Here is a 23,283-nt window from a genome sequence, read left to right on the forward strand (position 1 = left end):
ACAGCCTGTCTTTAACTTTAGAATTCTGTAGTTATTTTAAAGATTGAACTGTTAACTTTAGAAATCTCTCCTTAACTTAAAGACAGAAACCTTAACTTACGCCTGAAGAAGAAACTTAATGTTTCAAAAGCTTGGAATAACCCATGTACAGTTAGTCATTAAAGGTATCACCGGAAACAAGGCTTGTTGGTTTGATGTCTGCATTCCTAAGGTAAATTGTTTAGTGAATACTACATGATTTATCACGATGAAGATAACACTAGAAACAGCTCAGAAATGTAAAAAACAAAAACAAAACAGGAGATGAGCTTAGTGAATTGAGGTGAATGCAAGTCCGATTAAGCAGACTTCACATCAAATGTAATTAGGGATTTTACAGAGTTTGTGGATGTGGACGGACCACCAGGATGCCTTGGAGCTGAGTGCCACCATCTTTCTTCTCTTGAAAAATACTTAAGGGTATTTGATTTTATGTTTACGCTCCAACTGTGCTCATCTGCATTGCAAGGTGGCATCCACGCATTTTCAATTATTTTTGGCATAACCTCACCAATCAGGCTTCCATATCCTAACCCTAAACCCTCATCCTACCCAACTCAAACCTTGTCTATTTATCTTGTCCAAATACTAACTTTCCCTTTAGCTACCCTTCCACTACCTCAATTATCGCATGATCGTACATTATGATCGATATTACATATGATAATGGGCAAAAAAACGCTATCCCTGACTATTGCATTTTGTCCCTGGGTCGATTGTGGGGCCTATCACAGCATCTATGTGCTCCAGCAGTAAACAAAAATGTTGCCCAGTTCGATGTCTGAATGTAGAATTTGGCTGAATATTGTACAGTGTATGGCCAGCTTGATTGTCTTCCTAGCAGTAACTTTAACGGTTCACTTACTACAACTTTCAACTGCTCTTATACAAACCTAGTACCAAATCTATAAATAATACATTACCCTTTTCAGTAATTTCAGCCACCTAGAACATGGCTAATCCTCTTTGTCCCATAGGCAGTAATAGCTGGTCTTCCTGTTTCCAGTATCATTGTGCAGCGGATTTGCTGAGGATTTATTAGTTGAGCAATTTCAAACCACTTACAATATTTATCTTTGAATAACGAAACCCTTTTGTTTATTCACCATGTTTCAACAAATGCATATGATGTCCCACACTCTTCAATTAACAGGAACAGCTCAAAGAGAGCCATTGTTTTTGAAGTATTCCTTCCGATTCAGGAGTATTGATCCCCCACTCCACCCCGAACACCCACAGATCGCAAAGTCTGCTGTAGAACTAATTAAACCATAGCACCAACACTGGCCTCTCACTATCCCTGACATTTTAATCTTACCTAACATTGACATCTAAAGTATTGATAATTACAACTTTACCAGGTACTAGCCCTCTGCAAAACCTCTACACTAACTTAATCTGACCCGAACAAACTGAAACTTTTCTACAAACTTCCTCTGCCCTGAAATTAGCGATAACCAAAATGTCTAGTTGGGAAGAATAATTTCTTTAGTGATTGAGCCACTGTATTGAATTGTTTCAATTACTAATCTGTGTATAGACTTTAGAATAATGTTGGCTAAAACAATTCTTTGTAATTGTTTTAAGTTGTAGTTTAGAAACAATAATTACATGGCAGGGTGGCAAATGTTGAGAAGCTTTGCCTACCTGCCACCCAAGATTTGGCCAGCTCTGCTGAACACTCTATGCTCAGCTTTGTACCAAGAAGCAATTTCAAGTCTATGAAAAATGGAGGAGAGATGAAGAATGGGAAATGCCTTGGTGTGGGAACTTGTACTTTGGAAACAGTAACAAAAGTCAGTAAAGTGGACTCAAACATGGCAGACCTCTGCAAGGGAGATCAGTGATGTGGGGACTTCTATAGTCATAATATATTTTCAACTACCTAATCTATTATGTGCAAGTACCTAGAGGACTCTAGGGATGTGCCAGGGTCATTTGAGATTGACAACACGGTCATCTGAAAATGAGAAAATGGTCAACTGATTTTCAAAGCTACCGAGATGCACGTGTGAGCATAGGGATATTTATTCAAACTAAACCAAATTCTTTTCCTAATTAACTAAAAAAAAAAAAAAAAAAAAAAATGTATATATATATATATATATATATATATATATATATATATATATATATATATATATATATATATATATATATATATATATATATATATACTGTATACACACACACACACAAACAAACACAGGTTCCATTTAATTACCATTTTTATCATCAGATAATTTTAACAATATTTATGGCCTTGCAGCTGCTGATAGGCTTTCAAGGCCTTAGATATAAATGTGTTTTAATTAAAAAAATAAACAAAACAAAACAAAAAAAAGCAGACAAGTTTGAACTTAGCACTTTTGCCTCACTTCCAAAATTTGATGAGTGGGACAGGACTGCCCGCAGGTTAATTAAAATGTGATAAACCAATTTTTTTGAAATGAGAGGCAGACATTTCCAAATGACACTTGGAAATATATCACTTTTATCACACATGAAAATGCGAATTCATTCAAATCCAAATTAGTCCGTAAACGCTTTATGAAAAATAGTAACAGTCACGTCTTAGCTCTTGACTGTAACTGACAGCACAGCTGTACAAATGTTACACTGAGTTTAGATGAGGTAAAGGAATTACTGCTTAATCTATTGCTGGACCACTTAGGGTTTCTTCATATTCGTGTGTGCAACATGCAACAAAGCAAGAGATTCAACTGTTACCATTATTCAAATGCTTAAAAAATAAAATGTAGTATGTGACAGAGCCACATTCCCTTGAATTAGACAGTGCCGACTTTAACTGCAGAGTGAAGTGGAGACTGAGGTAGCAAGTTATTCGGTTACCATGGTAATCAGGAACCTCCTGAAGTCTGCAGGAAAAGTTATTGTGGGCATGGAAATAAGAAGGGAGACATGCCCAATCAAACAGAACATACGTGCCAATTGATAATAAGGGCCTAGAGTAGAAAGTATCACAAAAGAAGGAGCTAGAGAGCCACAATATACAAAGGGCCTGATTTACCACAGTCTAATACACAACAGGAAACCTGTGGGCAATGCTCCCGGCAATCGATTGATTTTATTTATGTCCCAGAAAGAAAGTCATCATGTGGGAATGGCAGACCAATTTACACATATGTATGATGGATTTGACTATTTAGTTCCACAGGTCTCCTCAGGTGCACACAAGGGAGAAGAGAAGGTCAAGGAGCAGAGCCAAAGCAAGGCAAGCAGGAGCAGGGCTTTGAGGGGAAATGGAGCCAGATTACAAGCCTATACAAACTAGAACTGCGCTACACTTGTGACAGTAGTCCTACAGCAACTAAAGACCACCAAAAGAGTCCATACAGTGCAAACAGCACTAGTAGTCCTTATATATCTTCAAGCTTCACAGATAATACTTGGCATAGGCTTCAGTGTATCTACACCGCCACCACACCCGACAGACTGGGCACTCACCCTTATCCTAGGACCCTCAACCAGATGGTTCACAAAGCGCTTGTGGGATACTCCCAGGCGATCCCCAGCCTTTAACGATCCACTGCTCACTCAATGCTGTATACTCCTCACAATGAATGCACCTCAAAATAAAAGCACAAGGCTCCCATAGCGTAAAACTATCCGGAAATTTATTAAAAAGTTAAAAATACACACTCACATATTCCTCAGTGTATAGTAAGGCATAGAGTTTTAATGGGCTCTCCCACATATGGTGGCCATCCAGCTGGGCTTATGTGTCCATGGGCGCTGTGTATCTAGGTCCCTGCTCGCTTCAGCCTCCACGCTGCCTGCTGTATTAGTTCCTCATTGGTGACCCCGCGCGACTAGTTTCGTCATATTGACACATCAGGTGCTGCCTACGAAATTAGTCAGGTGCCCGTGGATGCATAAGCCCAGCCGGATGGCCACCGTATGGGGGAGAGCCCATTAAAACTCTATGCCTTACTATACGATGAGGAATACTGTCAGTGTGCATTTTTAACTTTTTAATACATTTCCGGATGGTTTTAAGCTGTGGGAGCCTTGTGCATTTATTTTGAGGTGCATTCTTTGTGAGGAGTATACAGCATTAAGTGAGCAGTGGATCGTTAAAGGCTGGGGATCGCCTGGGAGTATCCCACAAGCGCTTTGTAACCCATCTGGTTGAGGGTCCTAGGATAAGGGGGAATGCCCAGTCTGTCGGGTGTGGTGGAGGTGTAGATACACTGAAGCATATGCCAAGTATTATCTGTGAAGCTTGAAGATATATAAGGACTACTGGTGTAGTTTTCACCACTCTTTTGGTGGTCCTTAGTTGCTGTAGGACTACTGTCACAAGTGTAGCGCAGTTCTAGTTTGCATTGGTTTTGTAACACTTTGTGTATTGAATGCACACCACCTGGTTTTATATACGTAGAGTATATCAATTTTACATACCAGCGCAGTGTACTGTATACAAGATTACTAACCTGCCATGTCCCACCCACATAAATAAACAACAACTGCCAAGGCAGAAGGCGACCGCAGCCGAGAAGGACAATGTCCAAAAGTCCACACAAGCAATGAATATATAAAGTCAGCGCAGGTCTATAGTAATACAGCTTTCGTCATTTTCTGGTATACAGAATCTTCCCTAAGGGAAGGCAACAGGTGGCACCATTTTATTTGAGGTCTTCTATTGACCATTTTATGCGCGCTACTTTTTCGGGGTTCCCCGTGCACGGGCCCCGTATGTGAGTTTCTTTTATCCTTGTTTTTAAATTGTTTTACTTGTTATGTAATAAAGACGGTTTACACTTAGATGTGCCGTACATCTCTTTCATGTCACTCTCCTACTGGACTCTCCTTTGGCGAGTCTCTGCGACCTCAGGACATCTACTATATTCCGGAGGAAGTTGTGGTGTGCAACATCGCTGGTAAAGTGACACCATTTGAAAGCTCTGCAGACCATCTATCAATCTCGTTTACAACCTTATAATGTGGGTTGATGGAATCTGGTAAGCCTTGCTTCTTTACCCTTTTGTTCGAAGATTCTGTATACCAGAAAATGACGAAAGCTGTATTACTATAGACCTGCGCTGACTTTATATATTCATGTCCCACCCACATGACCAGCCACATCCTGCTCACACCCAGCTCTCATCCACCATCATAATGATTGGTCCTGAACAACACAACAAAGGATCTATACGTGGGGCCAGTTCTATACTTTTTGCTGCCTGTGAAAACTTGTGAGGATGCACCCCCTTCCCAATTTGTAATGATTGCACAGCACCCGACAATTACAGTAGCTGAAGTGCGAGTTTTGTTATGTAATTCTGATATGTCATGTAATATTTCTGCTTAATTCAATGTTCTCAGTCAGCAAGGCAGCATACGCAACAACTTGAGATATGACATGCTGCAGCTCAACACAATAACACACCGGCTGGCTGGGAGTCTGTGACAAACAAACTGCTCACCCTCAGCCATTCTCCATACCTCCTCAGTCAAGACAGCAGTACCACTTCCTCCCCTCTGCTGTGCAAGTCAAATGAAGCACTGTCTCCCCCCTCCTCACTCACAGTCAGACTCCTCACACATCACAACAAGCTGCTTTTCCCCAATGATTACCGCTTTACCTTGCTCACTCTCCTCTTGCTTCTCATCCTACTCTGACTGCATGCTGTAAGTGTAAACACACAGTACAAACCCATGTAATCTCTGCAACTGATGCAAGTGTTTCACTTTCCTTCATGAGAGAACCAGCCCTGTCTATGTGGGATTGAATTAAATTTACCAGAATGTTTGATCAGTAGCTGACCAAGAAAAAGTTGCATCCAAAAGATGGACTCATCATGTCTCCGAGTTGGCAGTAAAATTCACTTTCAATCAACTGATGATCTGTCCATTTTCTATCAGATCATTTGTTAATCAGGAGTGATTGTGGCATTGTGTGTACCAGTCTAAAGTATTTCCCAAAATCTTCAAGCATTTCCAATGGGTATAATACAAGTAATCCAGGAAGGTTAGGGGGAGGTGAAAGTATAACGCATGATGTGAGTATATACTGTATATATAGCGCAAGACATGAAGACACATTTTTGTCTCGCTTCAGATACACTTTCGAGGGTAAAGTTTTGCCACACACTGCATTTTATTAATTCATTTTGCAGAGCTAATGAGAGGTTTGTAAATTAGTGAGGTGTAGGATTGTAGACACATGTAGTATCCCTAACAAGAACTTCTTTTTTTATTAAATCCAGAATGGTCTGTGTCTCTATAAAGAAAAGTTCAAACTACAGATCCCTTTGTGAGACTATACTCAATGGCTGTTTTTGGGCATAGGCAAATCAGGAAGATGCCTGTGTTGACACTTGCTGTTTGGGGCATCACAGAGCTATTTTTTGCACATGGGGCCTGATGCAATTGTCAGACTCGCCAGCATTAAATATTAGTGAGTCCGATAATTAGTCTAATCCAAATGCATTTAAACCTAGGCAGGATATTAAAAAACTCGCTTGAGCGATATTATCGACCATGTAGTTCTTTACACCCTATCTTATTACACTTTTCATGCAGCCAGGAAGCGATGCTTCCTATCAGACATGAACGTTAGCTTAGACCTGCAAAAAGCAGGTCTAAACACACTAACGTACATCTTCCGCCACTGCATCTGGGGGTCTTCTTTACTAAAGGAGACCCCCAGGGCTTCCCATTAGTCCATCCGTGCAGCGCCGAACCCCCCTGCAACTCAGCCAGGCACCCCTGGCCTTGAGCAATTCTCCCCGTAGCGCCCTTCACTGTAATTAGTCTCTGAGCCCAGCAAAGCACCTTTGAAGCTCTAGCCGGGGCTCCCCATTGGTTCACTGTCTGGAGCGCTGACGGGAGCTTCAAATATGCTTTGTCGGGGCTCAGAGACTATTAGAGAGACGGGAATTGTGGCGAGGGATGGCGGATGTTCGCTGGTGCTGCAGGGAGAATTGCTTGGGGCCAGGGGTGCCTGGCTGAGCTGCAGGGGGATCAGCACTGCACAGACAGACTAATGGGAAGCTCATTCATTAACCATTGAAGCCGCCTGGATGTGATAGTCACGTGCTGTAGCGCTGCTGCGCGCGATCGTGCACATGTTGCCCCCGTTAGCCCAGAGATCAATGAATGGGAACATGGTGCTGTTAGCACGCTTATGAAAAGCCCCTTATCACGCCTAAAAATCCTTTGCGCGTGCTAATTAGCGAAGAAAACAGCGCACCCGATGCACCTATAATGGCGCATTGGATGCGCCCTAAACGGCACATCGGGTGCGCCATTTTCGACGTTTTGTGTGCACCGGCCTTTGCGTGCACAAAGTGTTTGCGCGTGATACTTTGCACGTGATCTGATTCAGCTTGGTGCGTGCTAACAACTTAGCACCCTAGTTAGCACGCCCAAAGCCTTTAGGTGTGCTAACTAGGTTAGCACCGGTTAGTGAATCAGGCCCATGATCTGTATCAATTGTGGCAACTGTTCTGGGTTCTGAGCTGCGAAGATCCAGGCTGTACATAAAGAGAATAATGTCTCTACAAAGTTGCTAGACATCGCACATAAGAATGATGGGGTTTGTTATGTGGATTCAGTGAGTTTTGATCGGTGAGGTGTATCTGGGGTGGTAATAATCTGTGCATCCTTTATAGATTTATTTGGAGAAACAAGATAACTTCTGAATATAACCTATCTATTTGTTACTGGCGCTTGCAAAATGAATTAATGTAGCCTATGATCTTCCTATTCGCAAGATAGGGGAAGGTAAAATGTGCCTTGCCAGGGGCACTAAAATGGACAGAAATGTCCTTAAACAATCACACCACTGCTAATCTACTAACCTCTCACTGTCTTTCAATATAATCCAGATAAAGGTTGCAATCTATTACCACCTAAAGGTGGCCATACACTCGTTAGATTAGCAGCAGATAGATCATCAGATAGATTTCTGATCTATCTGATGTGTTTAGGAACATTTTTACTAGGAACAGATTTCCAATAGATTTCAGTTTGAAATCTATTAAAAATCGATCTGATGGCATTTTTTTGCCATCAGATTTCCATTAGGGCCAATGCAAAATGATAAGCAATCTCAACAGATCGACCTAGATTTTCCACCCTGCCAGATCGATTGAAATCAATCAAAATCGGCCACAAATTTGAAAGAATCGATTTCTGGTCGATCGATTCTATAGAATCGATTGATGGCTGAAATCGACCAGTGTATGGGCCCCTTAAGAGCAGGCAACTGAAAATAAGTCCAAGTTGCTAGATCACCTATCATATACCCACTAAGGAAATGATAGGGATACTTGAAGATCTCTGGAGACGGCTTATTAAAAGAGGCCCATAGTGTGAATAGCAACATGCCTGCAAGTGCTTGCAATAGCTGAGGCCAACACCACCTGTCAGATCCAATGTTATTTACACTACAAGGCTAAATATTAAAGGATCATCCCACTGAGGTGTGAGATGTCAGTGTTCTGGATACAAAAAGTGCATAATGTTTTTATACTGACAAAGAACACTCCAGTATTCATTACCTCAGCATCAGCCTCATGTGTTTTGGACAGCTTGCTAGACATACTGAGCTTGTTATGCCATTACCCCCAAAAAACTCTGCATTAGCAGTGCGTGACCTCCTCATTCTGGTCACCTTGCTGACCCTGTACTTTGGGCAGAGTTCCTTTTTTTCAAGCCAGTTTTCCCTGCCATCCTCAGTCCAACATAGCATCTCAGTGACCAGCATTCAGGCTGGCTATATGATGAGAAGATGGAAGAGGAAGAGCAATGTTTAAGACTTAGACTATGCTTGAGTTAAAAGCATAAGGTCAGTACAGTTTCTGGCATGTTGGGATCAAAAACTGCTATAACAGATATCATTGGCAAGCAATTACCATATTTTGTCTGTATCTTACCTCAAATTATTTTGCAAAGAGTTTTGAAAAATGAAATGCTTTAAACCTGTTAATGTTGAAAAACTTCAAAAATGATTCACCTGACCTGCCAAAGCTCTGGCCAATCAAGAAAATGGTTGTTTTTACACTGGATGGACAGAGACGCTGATTGCTGATGTCCCATCTATATAAAATAATGTTCTGCTTAATATCAGCATCACCAGGAAGGTGGAGAGAAGGGCAGGACTGCAGTAATCATTTTTGAATGTATTGGTCTCAGTAATTGGCCAGCATAATACTTCAACAAACGCTCTCTAGACCCTTTTAGGCATAACTTTTAAGGATATATATACTATATTGTTTGTTTACAACTCCCAGCTGTATTTAAGTTTTTTTTTCTTTCTGTATAACTAAACTAAAGCTCTTGACTTCAATCACTTCTACTGACAATAGAAAATACCTTTTGTTTTATGAGGACAATACCTAATGTAACAACATTTTACTGGAGGACTATTTTGTTCCTTGTGAATACACCATATAGGACAATCTAATGGGTATGGTTTACTAAGGTTCAGTCAGAATAGAAATCACTGGAGCATGTAATTGATACTGCAAGCATTGCATGAATTTATTGTCTACCACTAGGTGGCGACGGTTTGCAACCCCTTTACCAAGTTCACATGAGAGCCCTGAGAAGATTATTGAAACAGATGCATGCCTGAAGGACAAAATGGATTTATAATAAAGAAAAAAATGAAATAGTTCTTAGTGCTATATACACAATAATCCACATGCTAAACTGCAAACCAATCAGCAGCCCTAACTATGGTAGGATATGAAGTTAGGTTTACAAATGTTGATGTCTAATAGTTTATTAGTAAATCCAAGCCAGGTTTGCAGAATCACCTACATACAGCATGTACTCCAATGATCTCAAGCCCACAAGAACCTAAGTAAATCAATTCATATGTATATGAACACACTGAGCAAAGAAATTAATTATTGGGATTGCTTGAAAATCTTACCCGATTGCTTTTGCTCTTCCTGAAATAAGCATCATCTGCAATGACTGATGCCAGCGAGCTCACCACCTAACCTTCCCTTCTTTCATAAATATTAAATATACACTTTATCAGGCTAAGTATTCAAATATAGTTCCTGAACTGCAGATCCTTGCATGTCTTCAGATGCTTGCCTCTTTCAGACAAACAGTGCTGCCAATTTCTGGGGGTAAGCACCATGCAGTAACCAAATGCCCATCAGCAGTTGACACATGCAGCTACTGTCCAGTAAAAAAAGGACACCGCACATGCTTAGTATGTCCGTTCTGCTACCCTGTGGCCGCACAATGTCACAGGATAGGAGCGCACTTGCTCCTGCATGCCAGCATGAGCGCTGCCCCCTACCAGTACATCTTTAGTTTTTACCAGAGCCGAAAAAGCAAACTTCCCCAACCCTGTCCTCAAGGCCCACCAACAGTGCATGTTTTGCAGGAAACCACACTTAATCACAGGTGGGGTAATTAGCGTCTCAGTAGAGCTGATTAGCTACCTCTGTGGATTTATAAAATACATGCACTGTTGGTGGGCCTTGAGGACGAGGTTGGGGAACATTGCAAGGATACCTGAGGCAAAGTAATTTCTACAAAGGGAGCAGGCATATATAGGCAGCAGACGTCATGCCCACTGCTCCACCCATACTTCTCTGTTGCCTTGTAAATGCCCCAGGACTGCAATCAAGGACGCACATTGCTAGGCTGGTGCATGCTCAGTGGTGGATGACCTGGGGCAATGTAAAGGGGCCTTTACGAGGCAATGGAGGGGGACAAGGAGACTAGAGGTGGGCATGAGGACTGCTGCCGATACATTTCTGCCTGCCTCCGTTTGTAGAAATTATTTCACCTCGGGTATCCTTTAAATGTACTGCTGCCAACTGTGAAAGAGCCCGTAGTGAAAAAAACAAACTTTGAACAACAGCATGCCACTTTGATATCTAGCACTACTTCAACCACTTATAGGAAACTCGAGGTGAGAGGGATATGGAGGTTGCCATACTTATTTCCTTTTAAACAATACCAGTTGCCTGGCAGCCCTGCTGATCCTGCCTCTCTAATACTTTCAGCCATAGACCCTGAACATGTGTGCAGCAGATCAGGTACTATGACTCAGCTGACTTAGGGTTTCCTGGATTAGCCATATGCTTGTTCCAGGGTTTTGACTCAGACACTACTTATGCCAGACAATCAACAGGGTTGCCAGGCAACTGGCATTGTTTACAAGAAAATAAATATGTCAGCCTCCATATCTCTCACCTTGGTTTCCCTTTAAAGGCAAAATGGACATTTAATAAACGTTTATTTTGCTGCAATGCATGTGCATCCATTTAACTCTTGATTGGAGGGGTTTGGTGTGGTTAAAGCACACTTAAACCGAGAGGGATAAGGTGGCTGCCAAATGTATAACCATTTAAACAATATAAATTGCCTGGCTGTCCTGCTGATCATCTGCCTCTAATACTTTTAGCCATGGACCCTAAACCAGCATCCAAGTCAGGTGCTTTGACCAAAGTCTGACTGGATTTCCCACAAATAGGTAATAGGACAAACAGAAGTTCCAGGAAGAATATATTACACTAAAAACAGTTTAAAAATGGGAGATAGTGATGAACTTACCTCCCCATTGAAGACTCACATTGTCTAATTTAGAAGTTTTATTGTATACTCCACAAAACAGTGCGATGTGTTTCACAGGTATTTCATCTGCTCCTTTAGGAAATTAACAGGAGTAACTTATAACAAGCTCTTAACAGACAGAATGCCTCTAAAAGCTCGTAATCATTTTTGTGGAGTATACAATAAAATTTGTCAGAATTAGACAATTTGAGTCTTCAATGGGGAGGTATTTTACTCTTCCTGGCGCCTCTGTTTTGTTCTCTTTCCTATAGGTTTGTCTGCCCTTGGTGGAGGGGTGTACCCCCTATTCTCTGATCTACATAGAGTGACTTTTTAACCTGAGTGGGGTTGGGGGTAATCTTCCCACCAGCCTATACAAGGGCTGCCTCCATATCCCTCTCAGTTCAGGTGTTCTTTAAGGGCCTGTGCACTTTGTTACATTCTTGAGCTGATTTCACCAATGGGTATCAGTGTGTGATTCAGTGTGTGATATGTCGGCACAGTGCATTGACAAAACTGCCTGATTGGCATGCTTATTTGCATGGTCGGAAATTTCCTCCGAAATGAAAATTTCTGATTTTCCGATTAGACAATGGCAAATTGGATTGCGGTGGAAATACGATTTACCACAACGTTGTCATTTCAGGCCAATCATGGCCCTCGGAAGCATTCCACCAATCAGAGAATGCAGAATTTTTTATAACGGAAATACGATTGCTGCGGTAATTATAGGCCAATCAAAAGTCTTGGACGCTACAGAGTATTTTTGAGTCTTATGAATGGCCTAAAATGTCTGGTTTTCAGATATTCGCAGTAAATCACCGCATTCTCTGATTGGTCCAATACTACCAAGTATTTCCGAGTTTCCAATTTACAGCCAATAATCAAAAAATAAGAAATACTTTTAGCCTATTAACTGTTCACAAGTATATTGTAATGTATTGGTTTTAAATGGAATTCATAATATTTAGCAGATGTACAGGTATCCGCAAAATATTACAGATTCCTTTTAATACCAACACATTTTCGGAATTTGGAAATCCCATTACCTTATTTGTTAAGGATTTCTGACCATCCCTAACAAGTCAGGAGAGATAAATGAGGGGTAAACAGATAAGGGCCCTGATTTACCAAACTGCGGTAAGATTGGCGTGTGCTGGCAGCCGGTACTAACGCTGGGGGAGCACCACTGTTAACCCATTAGGAATAGCGTGCACGGTGCTATGGTAAAGCGTGTTACCACTCATGTTATGATAGCAATGTGAGCATTATCCCAGTAATACGTGTGGCACTATTAAGTTGACGGGCGTTGCTCCTCCGGCATTAGTACTCGTAAAATTGCCATGTGCTACCTGTGCAAGGCAATTACCGCAGTTTGAGGAATCAGGGTCAAAATGAGATAAATCATATGTTAAGATAAATAAGGTGAGTTATATCATGAGATAAACAAGTAAGAAGAGATCATTTATACATTTTATGAATCAACCTTCATCCTACATGGAGTAATGGATACATACATTGATGGCATCTGAATGTTATACAAAAGTGATTTTAATATTTCACTGTTTAACTTCTGTACTCCCATATAGAACAAGTAAGGTTGTCCTGATATCCAGAACAATGCAAGAATGTGTAGGGACAAAGATGTGTGGTGCATTGGATGCAACCCCTCTCTAATCTGTGAACTGCTTCTTAGGTCTCCGAGACAGTTCAATTCTTATGCTAGGTCTAGCTGGTACACCCCATGCTTTTTCCCATCAGACAGACAAGTCAAATCGATTATTTCTGACAGGTCTGATCTGATTTCTGATCGATTTTCTAATCACTTCTATACAAAATTAATCAGAAAAACAATCAAAAAGCAGATCGGACCTGTTGGAAATAATTAATTTGGCCCATTTATCTGATGGGAAATTGCATGGTGTGCACCAGGCATGATATTGAGCTACTTCTAACCCAACAAAACTATTTTAACTCATCTTCTTATGGCTCTGCTGGAAAGAGTAGAACCCCCCACCACCCCATATTCTTCACACTATAATCTTTACCAGCAGAAGTAAAGAAAATATAGTTTTGAGAGCTCAGAACAGTGTCTGTCAGCAATAGTTCCACCCTCCCAAATCCAAATAGAAACTTGCCATACAAATATAATGCCCTTCATTAACAGATAAGGCAGCAGTAATTCTGTATGTGCGCCTTTTGAAACTATTGTGACTTGTTTGTAACATGTTAATGGAAATAGCCTGAATGAAATATGTCAGGATACAGATACTGAAAAGATGATTTTCAATAGAATTATCTTGGTTGATTGCATAAGCAATACCTTTTACTGCTGGAATAACACCTTAACGGCACAATAATGACGACATGACAATGTATGTAAATCAAGAACTGCATGTGGGTTTATTTCACACTTGAGAAAACAGTGGATTTAATTGTGTGAACCGAAATGTACTGTACAATATTAATGATAAAACATCAAAATGTATAATTCATAGTGCATTGCTTTATTTTGTATTTATCCTTTTTTTTCTCTTTTTTATTTTTTTGTGTCAGTTTCTTTTGTACGTGCATCTGAAAGGATGCAGGCGCCAGTAAAATTTCTCTGTTTAAGTCAATCTGAAGGAACTTAATTTTATTCAAAAATGTGATTTTTTTTTTACATTTTATATACATAGGAATTGAATATAAAATGACAATATAAAAAGTTCAAAGTGAAAGCATACAGCCAGAAGGTACAAAGGAAGCAGAACTGTTGTTTTTTTTTCTTCTTCTTCAAATGGTATATTGTAACGTGTACTCTTAAATTATTATCTTATATTTACAGGAAACAGAATCCAACATTGGTTGCAGGCTGTTCTGTTATTTAGTCCACCGAAACCACCTGTGAAGCACAAATTTAACCCCTTGGATGCCTGACTGCTCAAGTGGTTGAGATAACCTCTGATGCTCTAATGGTTAACCTGCTGGTAGCAAAAGAGATTAAAATGCAGCACTATTGTAGGAACATAAGCTTGTACCAAACCTTATTCTGCAAATAATTATAAACTGTAATATTCATTTTTTGTAAAACAAGAAATATTTTTTACATACGTAAATAACATATTTGCATACAGAATTTCGCCCCAAATGAAAACATTTTTTTCTTCCTTTCTGATATCTCTCACTTAATGGTACAGTATATATGCTATATATTCTATTCTGTTTTCCCTTTTGTATTATTTATTTTAATTAAATTTGTACATATGTGGCATTGTAACCCTAAGAGTACTATATAGCGTTCCTCCTTCATCCCAGGGCTTCATGCATATCTTGTTTTAAGTTCTGTATTCATTTTAAACTTATATATTTTTTTTACAGTTTGAATTGTATACATTTTAGTTAAATATGTCTTTTTAATATGAAAAAGGCACAGAAATGCTATGGCAGTGCTCAAAGGGTTAGCTTGACGCCACAAGATTTTCCAACCTTTATTGTCATGGCAACGTGTTAATTTTAAGATGTTTGTTTTTTTGTTTTTGTTTTTTTCCTTTTTGTCATTGTTCTTTGTGTTGCTTTGTGGTTAAATTAATGTCTTTCAATAGTGTCTCCCACTACATTCTACAAAAGATAGCTTAACATCAAGAACAGATGTTGAAAATTAAAGGTCAGACATTGACTCACAAAAAAGAAACATGCACAAATCAGACAAAGAGAATATAAATATAAATATAAAATATGTGTAAGAAAAAAAAATTCCAGATAGGCAGTTCAGCAACAAAAAATAAGACTGATTTCAGAGGCTCAGGTCAGGCCTAGTGCAGTATTATGAAAATGTTTAGTGCAATGTTCTTGTCACTTGCATACCTGGCTGCATAACTGGATGTTACTGTTTTTCCATTTCAGTTACATATATCACATGGTCCTCTGGGGACTTTCCATGTGTTTTACTAAGGTGCAGTTTAACTGCGTGTTTGCTTGCAAAAGTCCTATTGCAAAGCTTACACTGGAATGTGGAGCCTGATTCCTCCTCAATAAGTCCAACTGAGCTTAAAGCCTTATTGGTGATAACTTTTGAAACATTCTGCTGTTCTTGAATCTGACTAAGAGAAAGCTTTGAAAGATCCTTTAAGCTAAAGCCTAGATGTGTCTCTAAATGAGTTATGTAAGTTGAAGCTGTCCGGAACTGAGAGGCACAATCATTACAAAAGAAAACAGGATGCCCCGTGTCTAAATTCTTTAAAAATTTAGTACCTCCTGTCCTCCTTAACTGATATTTGACATTGGCCAGCCAGTGGCTTATTGTGGTCATTGAAAGCCCAGTAAATTTGGAGATATGCACGCGCTCTTGTGGACCCAAGTCTGACATGATATATTTGCCTTCAGGTGTTTCCCTTAAGCTTGATGCAAACTGGGCCTGAAGTATGAGAAGATGTTGTGGATTCCAGTTGGACTGTCTGCCCTTTCTCTTATGCACTGGTGACAGCTCATCCAAAGCCTCTTCAAAGCTGCTGCCATCTGCGTCAGATTTTTCAGAAACAGTAGATGGGGTGGAGGATTTCGGTGTTAAACGTCCTGTGAGGTTTTTAACCATGTCAGAAATATCCATTAATGCGCTTTCCCTGAGAGGTGGAGAAACAGGGTCTGTCAAGCTTGTAACAAGGGGTTTGTTTTTTGATTTTGTCAAATCAATGGGCTGATCACTGTTCTCATAATAGTATCGATCATTGCAATCTACTTGCTTAACAGGAGTAGTTGGATAGACAGGCTTGTCTAACATGCTATTGCTAATTTTGTATAACATTGCCAACGGATCCAAAGATGGACTAATAGGTTTTGAAACTTTTCCCAAATGTGTATTCATTATAGACTGTAATGCACTGAGTGGGTTAATAAATGAATGCTCAGGTGAATGGTCTGTAATGATTCCCAAGCTGTTGCAACCATTAGTGATTTTTGCTTTAAGAGGTTCTGTTCCATTTGGTGTATGTGGTGTATGGGGTTCTGACGGGACTTCTTTTTTTGTCTTTGGACTTTCAGCTTCCACGATTTTCTTTATCACTTTAGAGTTAGCTTCCTCAGACTTAAGAATGTCTTTGTTTTCTTTTGACACTGGAGATGCTGGCTTAAGTGGAGTTACCCTTTCTTTTTCTACTGGCTTTTCTTCTTTCTTTACATTAATTTTCCCTGTTACTTTCTCTACTAGTTCTTCCATTGCAGAGACATTGCTTTTATGAGGTGGAGGGGTTAGGCTTCCAGGAGAATGGATCAAAGCACTGTGGTCGGATGCCATTGACTTGACACTGTTGGCATAAGAAGGCTGCATCTGAACGTTCTGTACAGTTGGCTGTAGAGGTTTTACAGATCCTGGTAACTGATAAGCAGCATGGATACTAGGATAACCTCCCCATGATGGAGTTCCATTCTGAGCTTTACTGATTGCTGAGGACACTGTATTTTCCAGTGATTTCAAAATATCTAGTCCACCTTTTGGACTGTCGTCTAAATCTTCTTCTCTGAGGTACTGGTAAGAAGTTGCAGGCTCAGATTTTTCAGAGTCCTCACTTTCTTCTTTAATCTTTTTCTCTGGCTCAGGACTAGATACCTTCTCCCTTTCACTATCTTTTCTATCATCAGAAAGTGGAGATGCAACTGGCGAGTCTGGTTGCTTCTTTATATAAGATGCCGGTAGTCTTGCATGTGTAGTAGGTGGCAAAGGTATTGACTGGATCTTTTCTTCTATTACCGCATCCATGACAAGCTGTTTGCCTTTTTTTGAGGCAGAATTTGTCACCTTTAAGAAATGTCCAGTAACCATCATGTGAGCTGTAAGCTGCTGTAAAGTGTCATGTGAGCTACCACACTCCATACACTTCAGAATCTGAGCCTTGCGTGCCTCAAACTGCCACGTATAACTAGCACCATTTTGATAGCCGTACCTGTTGTTAGGAGTCACATATGGATTGGCAGCTTTTGGGTCCTTTGCATTATCACTTGCTATGGCCCCTGGGGAGATTCCTGCTTGCTCAGGTGACTCAGGTGAAGCTATATCCTGAAGAGCACGTTTTCTTGTTGTAGGGATCAATTTTGTGATTGCCGGTACTGGCTCTTTCAGAGGCACTTTTTGGTAATGCTTCGTTTTAATCATGTGAACACTAAGATCTTGCAAAGACTCAAAAGAATGTCCACAGTACATGCATTTCAATACTTTCTGTGCATCTTCCTTCCCTTCCATCTCCATAAGTGATCTCTTTCGAGGTTTAGACCAGCGCCTTGTCCTTTCAGCTTCTCTGTCTCTGTTGTCATCACGATAATGACCCGTTTCATTCATGTGCACAGTCAGTTCAACCAGTGTGTCATAGGCTCCACTGCAATCCTTGCACCGAAACTTACTGGCACCAGTAAAAACAGAACCATACAGTTTATTATTTTGTCGATATAGTTGAACTGTGCTAAACAGGCTGGGTTCTGGCAAAAGTCCATAGGATGTTTGCTGCAACGTCTTTGCCAGCGCTGCCTGGTGCCAGTCATACCCAGAAGCACTGTTACTAGCTGTACTGACACTAGTACTTGTAGTAGTACTGTTGCTTGTAATTGTTGTGGGAGTAACAACTATAGTCGCTCTTTCTGTGCTCTCACTCTGTTTAACTGAATCTGTACTTGCAATTGAGTTTGATTTTTTTAGGTCTAAAGCCAGAGGGGGCCATTGGCAGTCTGACAGTAGGTTTGTATAGACTGCCTTGATTTGTGCCAAGCTGTCCTGAGGGTAAGATCCGTTGTCTGCACTTTGGCTATCTTCTCTGTCTTGCCCATCCTTAGAGGAAGTACTTTTAAAATCTGCTAGATGATCACTGGCTTCACTGAAGGGTGATCCATAACCAGCATCCTGGTTAGTAACACTACTGGCGGGAGAATTTTGATAGCTCTGAACATCTTTGTTGTCTGGTTCCTCACTGAATAAGTATTCACTGTCTTGGACATCTAAAGAAAGCCCATCATCTTCCACATTATCGTCATCAGCTTCAGCTGCCTTCAACTCTTCTGCAGGAACGTATGCTAAAAAACAAGAAAAAGAAATGGAAACAATTAGAGACATTGAATATTGTCTTTTCAGTATTTCATTAACATAAATATAACAAATAGATCCTGTTGAATAATTCCAAACTATGCTGAAATCTCCAATTCCACTCAGACATCTCCCTCCTTCTTACTGTTTATATATTGCCCGTCTTACAGCATCTGCCCTATAGCAGATACTATACCAAGTACAATCTCCACTCTGTATATGGTGTCTTTTCTCTACTCTACTCTGGTTACATCTTCATCTTGAAGATCTTGTGTGCATTCCTTTCCAAATGTTTGCCATTTTCAAACCCTTCAAATCTTTTAGTGTAACTTCAAAAACCCACCTCTCAAGCAAACAAATTGTCTGGCCTCAAATATGTTTTCACTGTTCCAATAGTGATTATCCACTACCTGTCAACTACCTGATGACTCAGCTTGAAACCTAGGGTACTTTCACACTATATACGTTGCATTGCGCAACCTGAAAAACAGGATAGCAACAGTGTTAAAAAGTTGCATCACATGTCACCAGTGTGATGTGACGCGTACAGAGTATAGACTTATCCTGCAATCATTACCATGCATGTCAACTGGTAATGCTCAATACACCAGTGTAGAAAATCCATTGGAATATAATTGCACTGTGCTACAATGCAATTATATTGTCCAGAGCAACATAATGCACAGGCCCATATATGATTGCTTTTTACTCCAGAGTTTTCTCCTAGGTGATATTTTCACACCTTGTCAATAAAATAACTTTTAAACCACTAGAAAATACTTAAATAATTTTGATAGTTCTTTTTCACCTACTTTTTGTTACTTTTTTAATGGCAAAGTGCTCAAAAGTTATTTCAAAAAGTTGTTGAAAAATTAACTCTAAGGAGAAAACTCGAGAGAAAAAGTGATTTGCATATGAAGCATAGTGTGAAAGGATCCTTACTTATTTCCTTGCTACTTTCTTCATACCCTTATGCCCCTACAGCAGGGGTCTCAAACTTGCGGCCCTCGATACAATATTTTGTGGCCCGCGCCGGCAAAAGCTTCCTTATAGTTCGCTTCAGTGCTCCCAAGTAATCCGCCGCATCCCCGCCGCTAAATGAGGGCTGCAGAGCCCCCAAATCGCCCGGGGGGCAATCCGCCGGCATTTCCTGGAAGGGGCAGAGCTTTCAGCTTCAGCTCTGCCCCTCCTGACGTCAATCGCCGCACAGATCGCCGCCTCTCCCCGCCCCTCTCTGTGAAGGAAGAGTGAGAGGGGCGGGCAGAGGCGGCGAATGTGCCACGATTGACGTCAAGAGGGGCAGAGCTGAAACTGAAAGCTCTGCCCCTTCCAGGAAATGCCGGCGGAATGCCCCCCGGGCGATTTGGGGGCTCTGCAGCCCTCGTTTTGCGGTGGGGACACGGCGGATTACTTGTAATGGGAACACTGAAGCGAACTATAAGGTAAAATAGGCAAAATAGTTCGCTTCAGTGTGAATTTGATTTTGAAATAAAAATTAATGCAAGGGACGGTGGGGGAGGGGGGGGGGATGGCGGGAGCTGCCGATTGTGAAATCCCTTATGCGGCCCAGCCTCATCCTGACTTTGCCTCCTGCAGCCCCCAGGTAAATTGAGTTTGAGACCCCTGCCCTACAGTGTGTGTGTACAGCAAGTCACATACTCCCACTGGTTCTTGTTACCAGTGACAACAACACAAAGGATAATTCTGAATAATAATAACATGAATAGTAATAGTAGTAGTAATCTATGTTTTACCCAACTATTACAGTACTGCTTTTCAAAATAACTCGGTATAAAACTGTTTTGTCAAGGGTGTCTTTTGCTTTTATTAGAACCAACTCTCATGGATGATAACTGCGTATATCCGCACTCCAAAATTATATGAGGTGTGCAAGCCTCAAGACCACATTAAGTCATATCACAAACATGAAACCAATTAAGAGCTTCCAGACCTTGGTGATTGAAATCTACGCCCTGTTTGGGAGCTGTTATCCCTGCCAAGGCGCAGATTTCAAACATCCTCGTCGATGTCCACGTCGCAGTAGCCACGCTTTCTGCTGTCACGCTGACAGCAGAGCTTCTCTATATTGTGCAGGAAGCTAGACTCCATGATTGCTGTGACTCATTCACACCACTTAAAAGAACACAGACGGCTCTGGTATTAAAGTGGCTAGAAAATATTAAAATAGTGTACTCAACACCAAATATACAAAACATCCCATGCACAGGTCTGTTGCAACCATAATAATGATAATACAGTATAATCCATCTATCTATGTATCTATCTACTCAAATTGGCTAAGTGGCTAGTCAAAGATTAAAATTCCAGTGAGGACACTATCTGCATGGAGTTTATTTTCTCTTCCAATGTTTGTATTGCTTCCCACTGGGTACACTAGCTTCATCCCTATTCTGAAATATGCTGGTACGTTAAGTGGCTTCAAATAAAATTGGGCTTGGTCTGTATTAGACCACATTAGATTGTGAACCCCCGCTGAGAGACAGTTAGTGATGTAAGGGTGTATGCACCAAACTTCATTAAGCAGAATAACGTGCATCAAGTCTTACCACACAATGAGTAGAACAGAATGCAATACATTAAATGCAATGCATTATGCTCTACTGACTGTTCGTAAAACTTTACAAAGATATGTTACTGCCGAAAACTAAATTAATGACGGCAATACATTTAATTGCTAACTGCAAGGAACTGGTTTAACCACTTGAGGACCGCAGTGTTAAACCCCCCTAAAGACCAGGCCTTTTTATTGTTAATTGGCCACTCCAGCTTTAAAGGGATACTGTAGGGGGGTCGGGGGAAAATGAGTTGACGTTACCTGGGGCTTCTAATGGTCCCCCGCAGACATCCTGTGCCCACGCAGCCACTCACCAATGCTACGGCCCCGCCTCCGGTTCACTTCTGGAATTTCTGACTTTAAAGTCAGAAAACCACTGCGCCAGCGTTGCCGTATCCTCGCTTCCCCTGATGTCACCAGGAGCATACTGCGTGGGCCCAGTATGGTCTGTGTCTGTGCAGTACGCTCCTGGTGACAACAGCGTGAGCGAGGACACGGCAACACAGGCGCAGTGGTTTTCAGACTTTACAGTCTGAAATTCTAGTAGTGAACCGGAGGCGGGGCCGGAGCATCGGTGAGTGACTGCGCGGTCACAGGATGTCTGCGGGGGACCATTAGAAGCCCCGGGTAAGTTCAACTCATTTTCCCCTGACACCCCTACAGTATCCCTTTAAGGCCAAGCTGCAGGACTGCACAACACAGCACACAAGTGATTCCCCCCCCTTTTCTCCCCACCAACAGAGCTCTCTGTTGGTGGGGTCTGATCGCTCCACAGTTTTATTTTTTTTATAAATATTTATTTTATTTATTTTTAATAAATTTAGCTTCTTTTTTTTTAATTTGAGTTCCCCTGCTCCCTCCCCCCTTTCATAGGCTTCAGCCTATGACAGCCGATCACTCCCCAGTCTCAGGAGGGGACAGCCGTGTCACACAGCTGCCCCCAGTACAGCGCTGCTGCAGATCACAGCGCTGTAAATGTAAACAGACGGCGATCATGCCGTCTAACAGTCTCCCGAGCGGCGTTTTCCACTCGGAAACCGAAGAGGGGAGGAGTTCTCCTGCAAAATGCAGTCCCAGGACTTGACACCAATTTGCGTTAGGCAGTCCTGGGGCTGCTGCCGCGACCACGCCCATTGGCGTGGGGCGTTCTTTAAGTAGTTAATGGCCCTGCCACCCAGACACAATACAGTATATTGTAGGATGTGTATGTACAACAATCAAGTACTACCCACAACATTAGACAAGATATGTGTTGGTCACATTATCCAAGTTCACAAAAAGTTGCTATTTAAACTCTCCCACTACCATGCAATGGCTTATTCCTGATGCACACACGACGCACCACATGGTGCAAACGCATTCATTTACCAAACCTCTCTTTAGCTTTGTATTCCTGTGCATATGGCTAGTTCATGCGCGGTGCTACAGCTTGCAGCCTGGCTATCAGGAAAATGATTGGAGATGAATCAAGTCTTTCATCCAATCATGTGATCTCTGTGATCACCATGATTTGTCAGTCCTGCTGATCAAAGTGAAAGCTTGATTTGCATATGAAACCTTCCCTCAGAGCCTAATATGAAAACAACATTCATTTTACTGATTTTCCACTATCAACTATTTTTGATGCCCTTTTTTTCCTGAACGCCTTTTTAGCATGTATGTAACACCCATACTATATTGGAAATTAACTGTTCTCTGGCAAAGGGCTTTCCAGCCGTGTCCTCAAGTAGTACCAACAGTGCATGTTTTGTGGAAATCCACAGAGGTAGTTAATCAGCTCTGCAGAGACATTAAGTACCTCACCTGTGAATGTTCGTAATTTTCTGCAAAACATGCACTGTTGGGGGTACTTGAGGACAGGGATGAGAAGCCCTTCTCTAGCACACACCGACTGAGTTTCTGAACACTGTTTTAGTGTAATAAAAACACAAACACCACAAGCTCAAGATCAGGTAGTTCAATCACAATAATCAAACTATAATATTTAATAAAGCACGAGAACCAAATCATGCAACTAAAACATTCATTTGACTATGTCATAATAATTCTAACAACCCTTGAACTTATT

At 41.1% G+C, this 23,283-nt stretch overlaps 1 protein-coding gene across 1 annotated transcript in view; it reads right to left on the bottom strand.

The window, feature by feature from the left end:
* Nucleotides 1-13,973: 13,973 nt before the first annotated feature.
* The window catches only part of TSHZ1 (teashirt zinc finger homeobox 1), a 138,550-nt gene continuing 129,240 nt past the window's right edge, over nucleotides 13,974-23,283 (bottom strand). The window contains exon 2 of the mRNA XM_068237068.1: nucleotides 13,974-18,630. Within this exon, the coding sequence (XP_068093169.1) occupies nucleotides 15,461-18,630 (3,170 nt within the window). The 3' untranslated portion in view covers nucleotides 13,974-15,460. The remainder of the gene's footprint in view (nucleotides 18,631-23,283) is intronic.

Source organism: Hyperolius riggenbachi, chromosome 5, assembly GCF_040937935.1.
Source record: "Hyperolius riggenbachi isolate aHypRig1 chromosome 5, aHypRig1.pri, whole genome shotgun sequence".
Classification (NCBI taxonomy): domain Eukaryota; kingdom Metazoa; phylum Chordata; class Amphibia; order Anura; family Hyperoliidae; genus Hyperolius; species Hyperolius riggenbachi.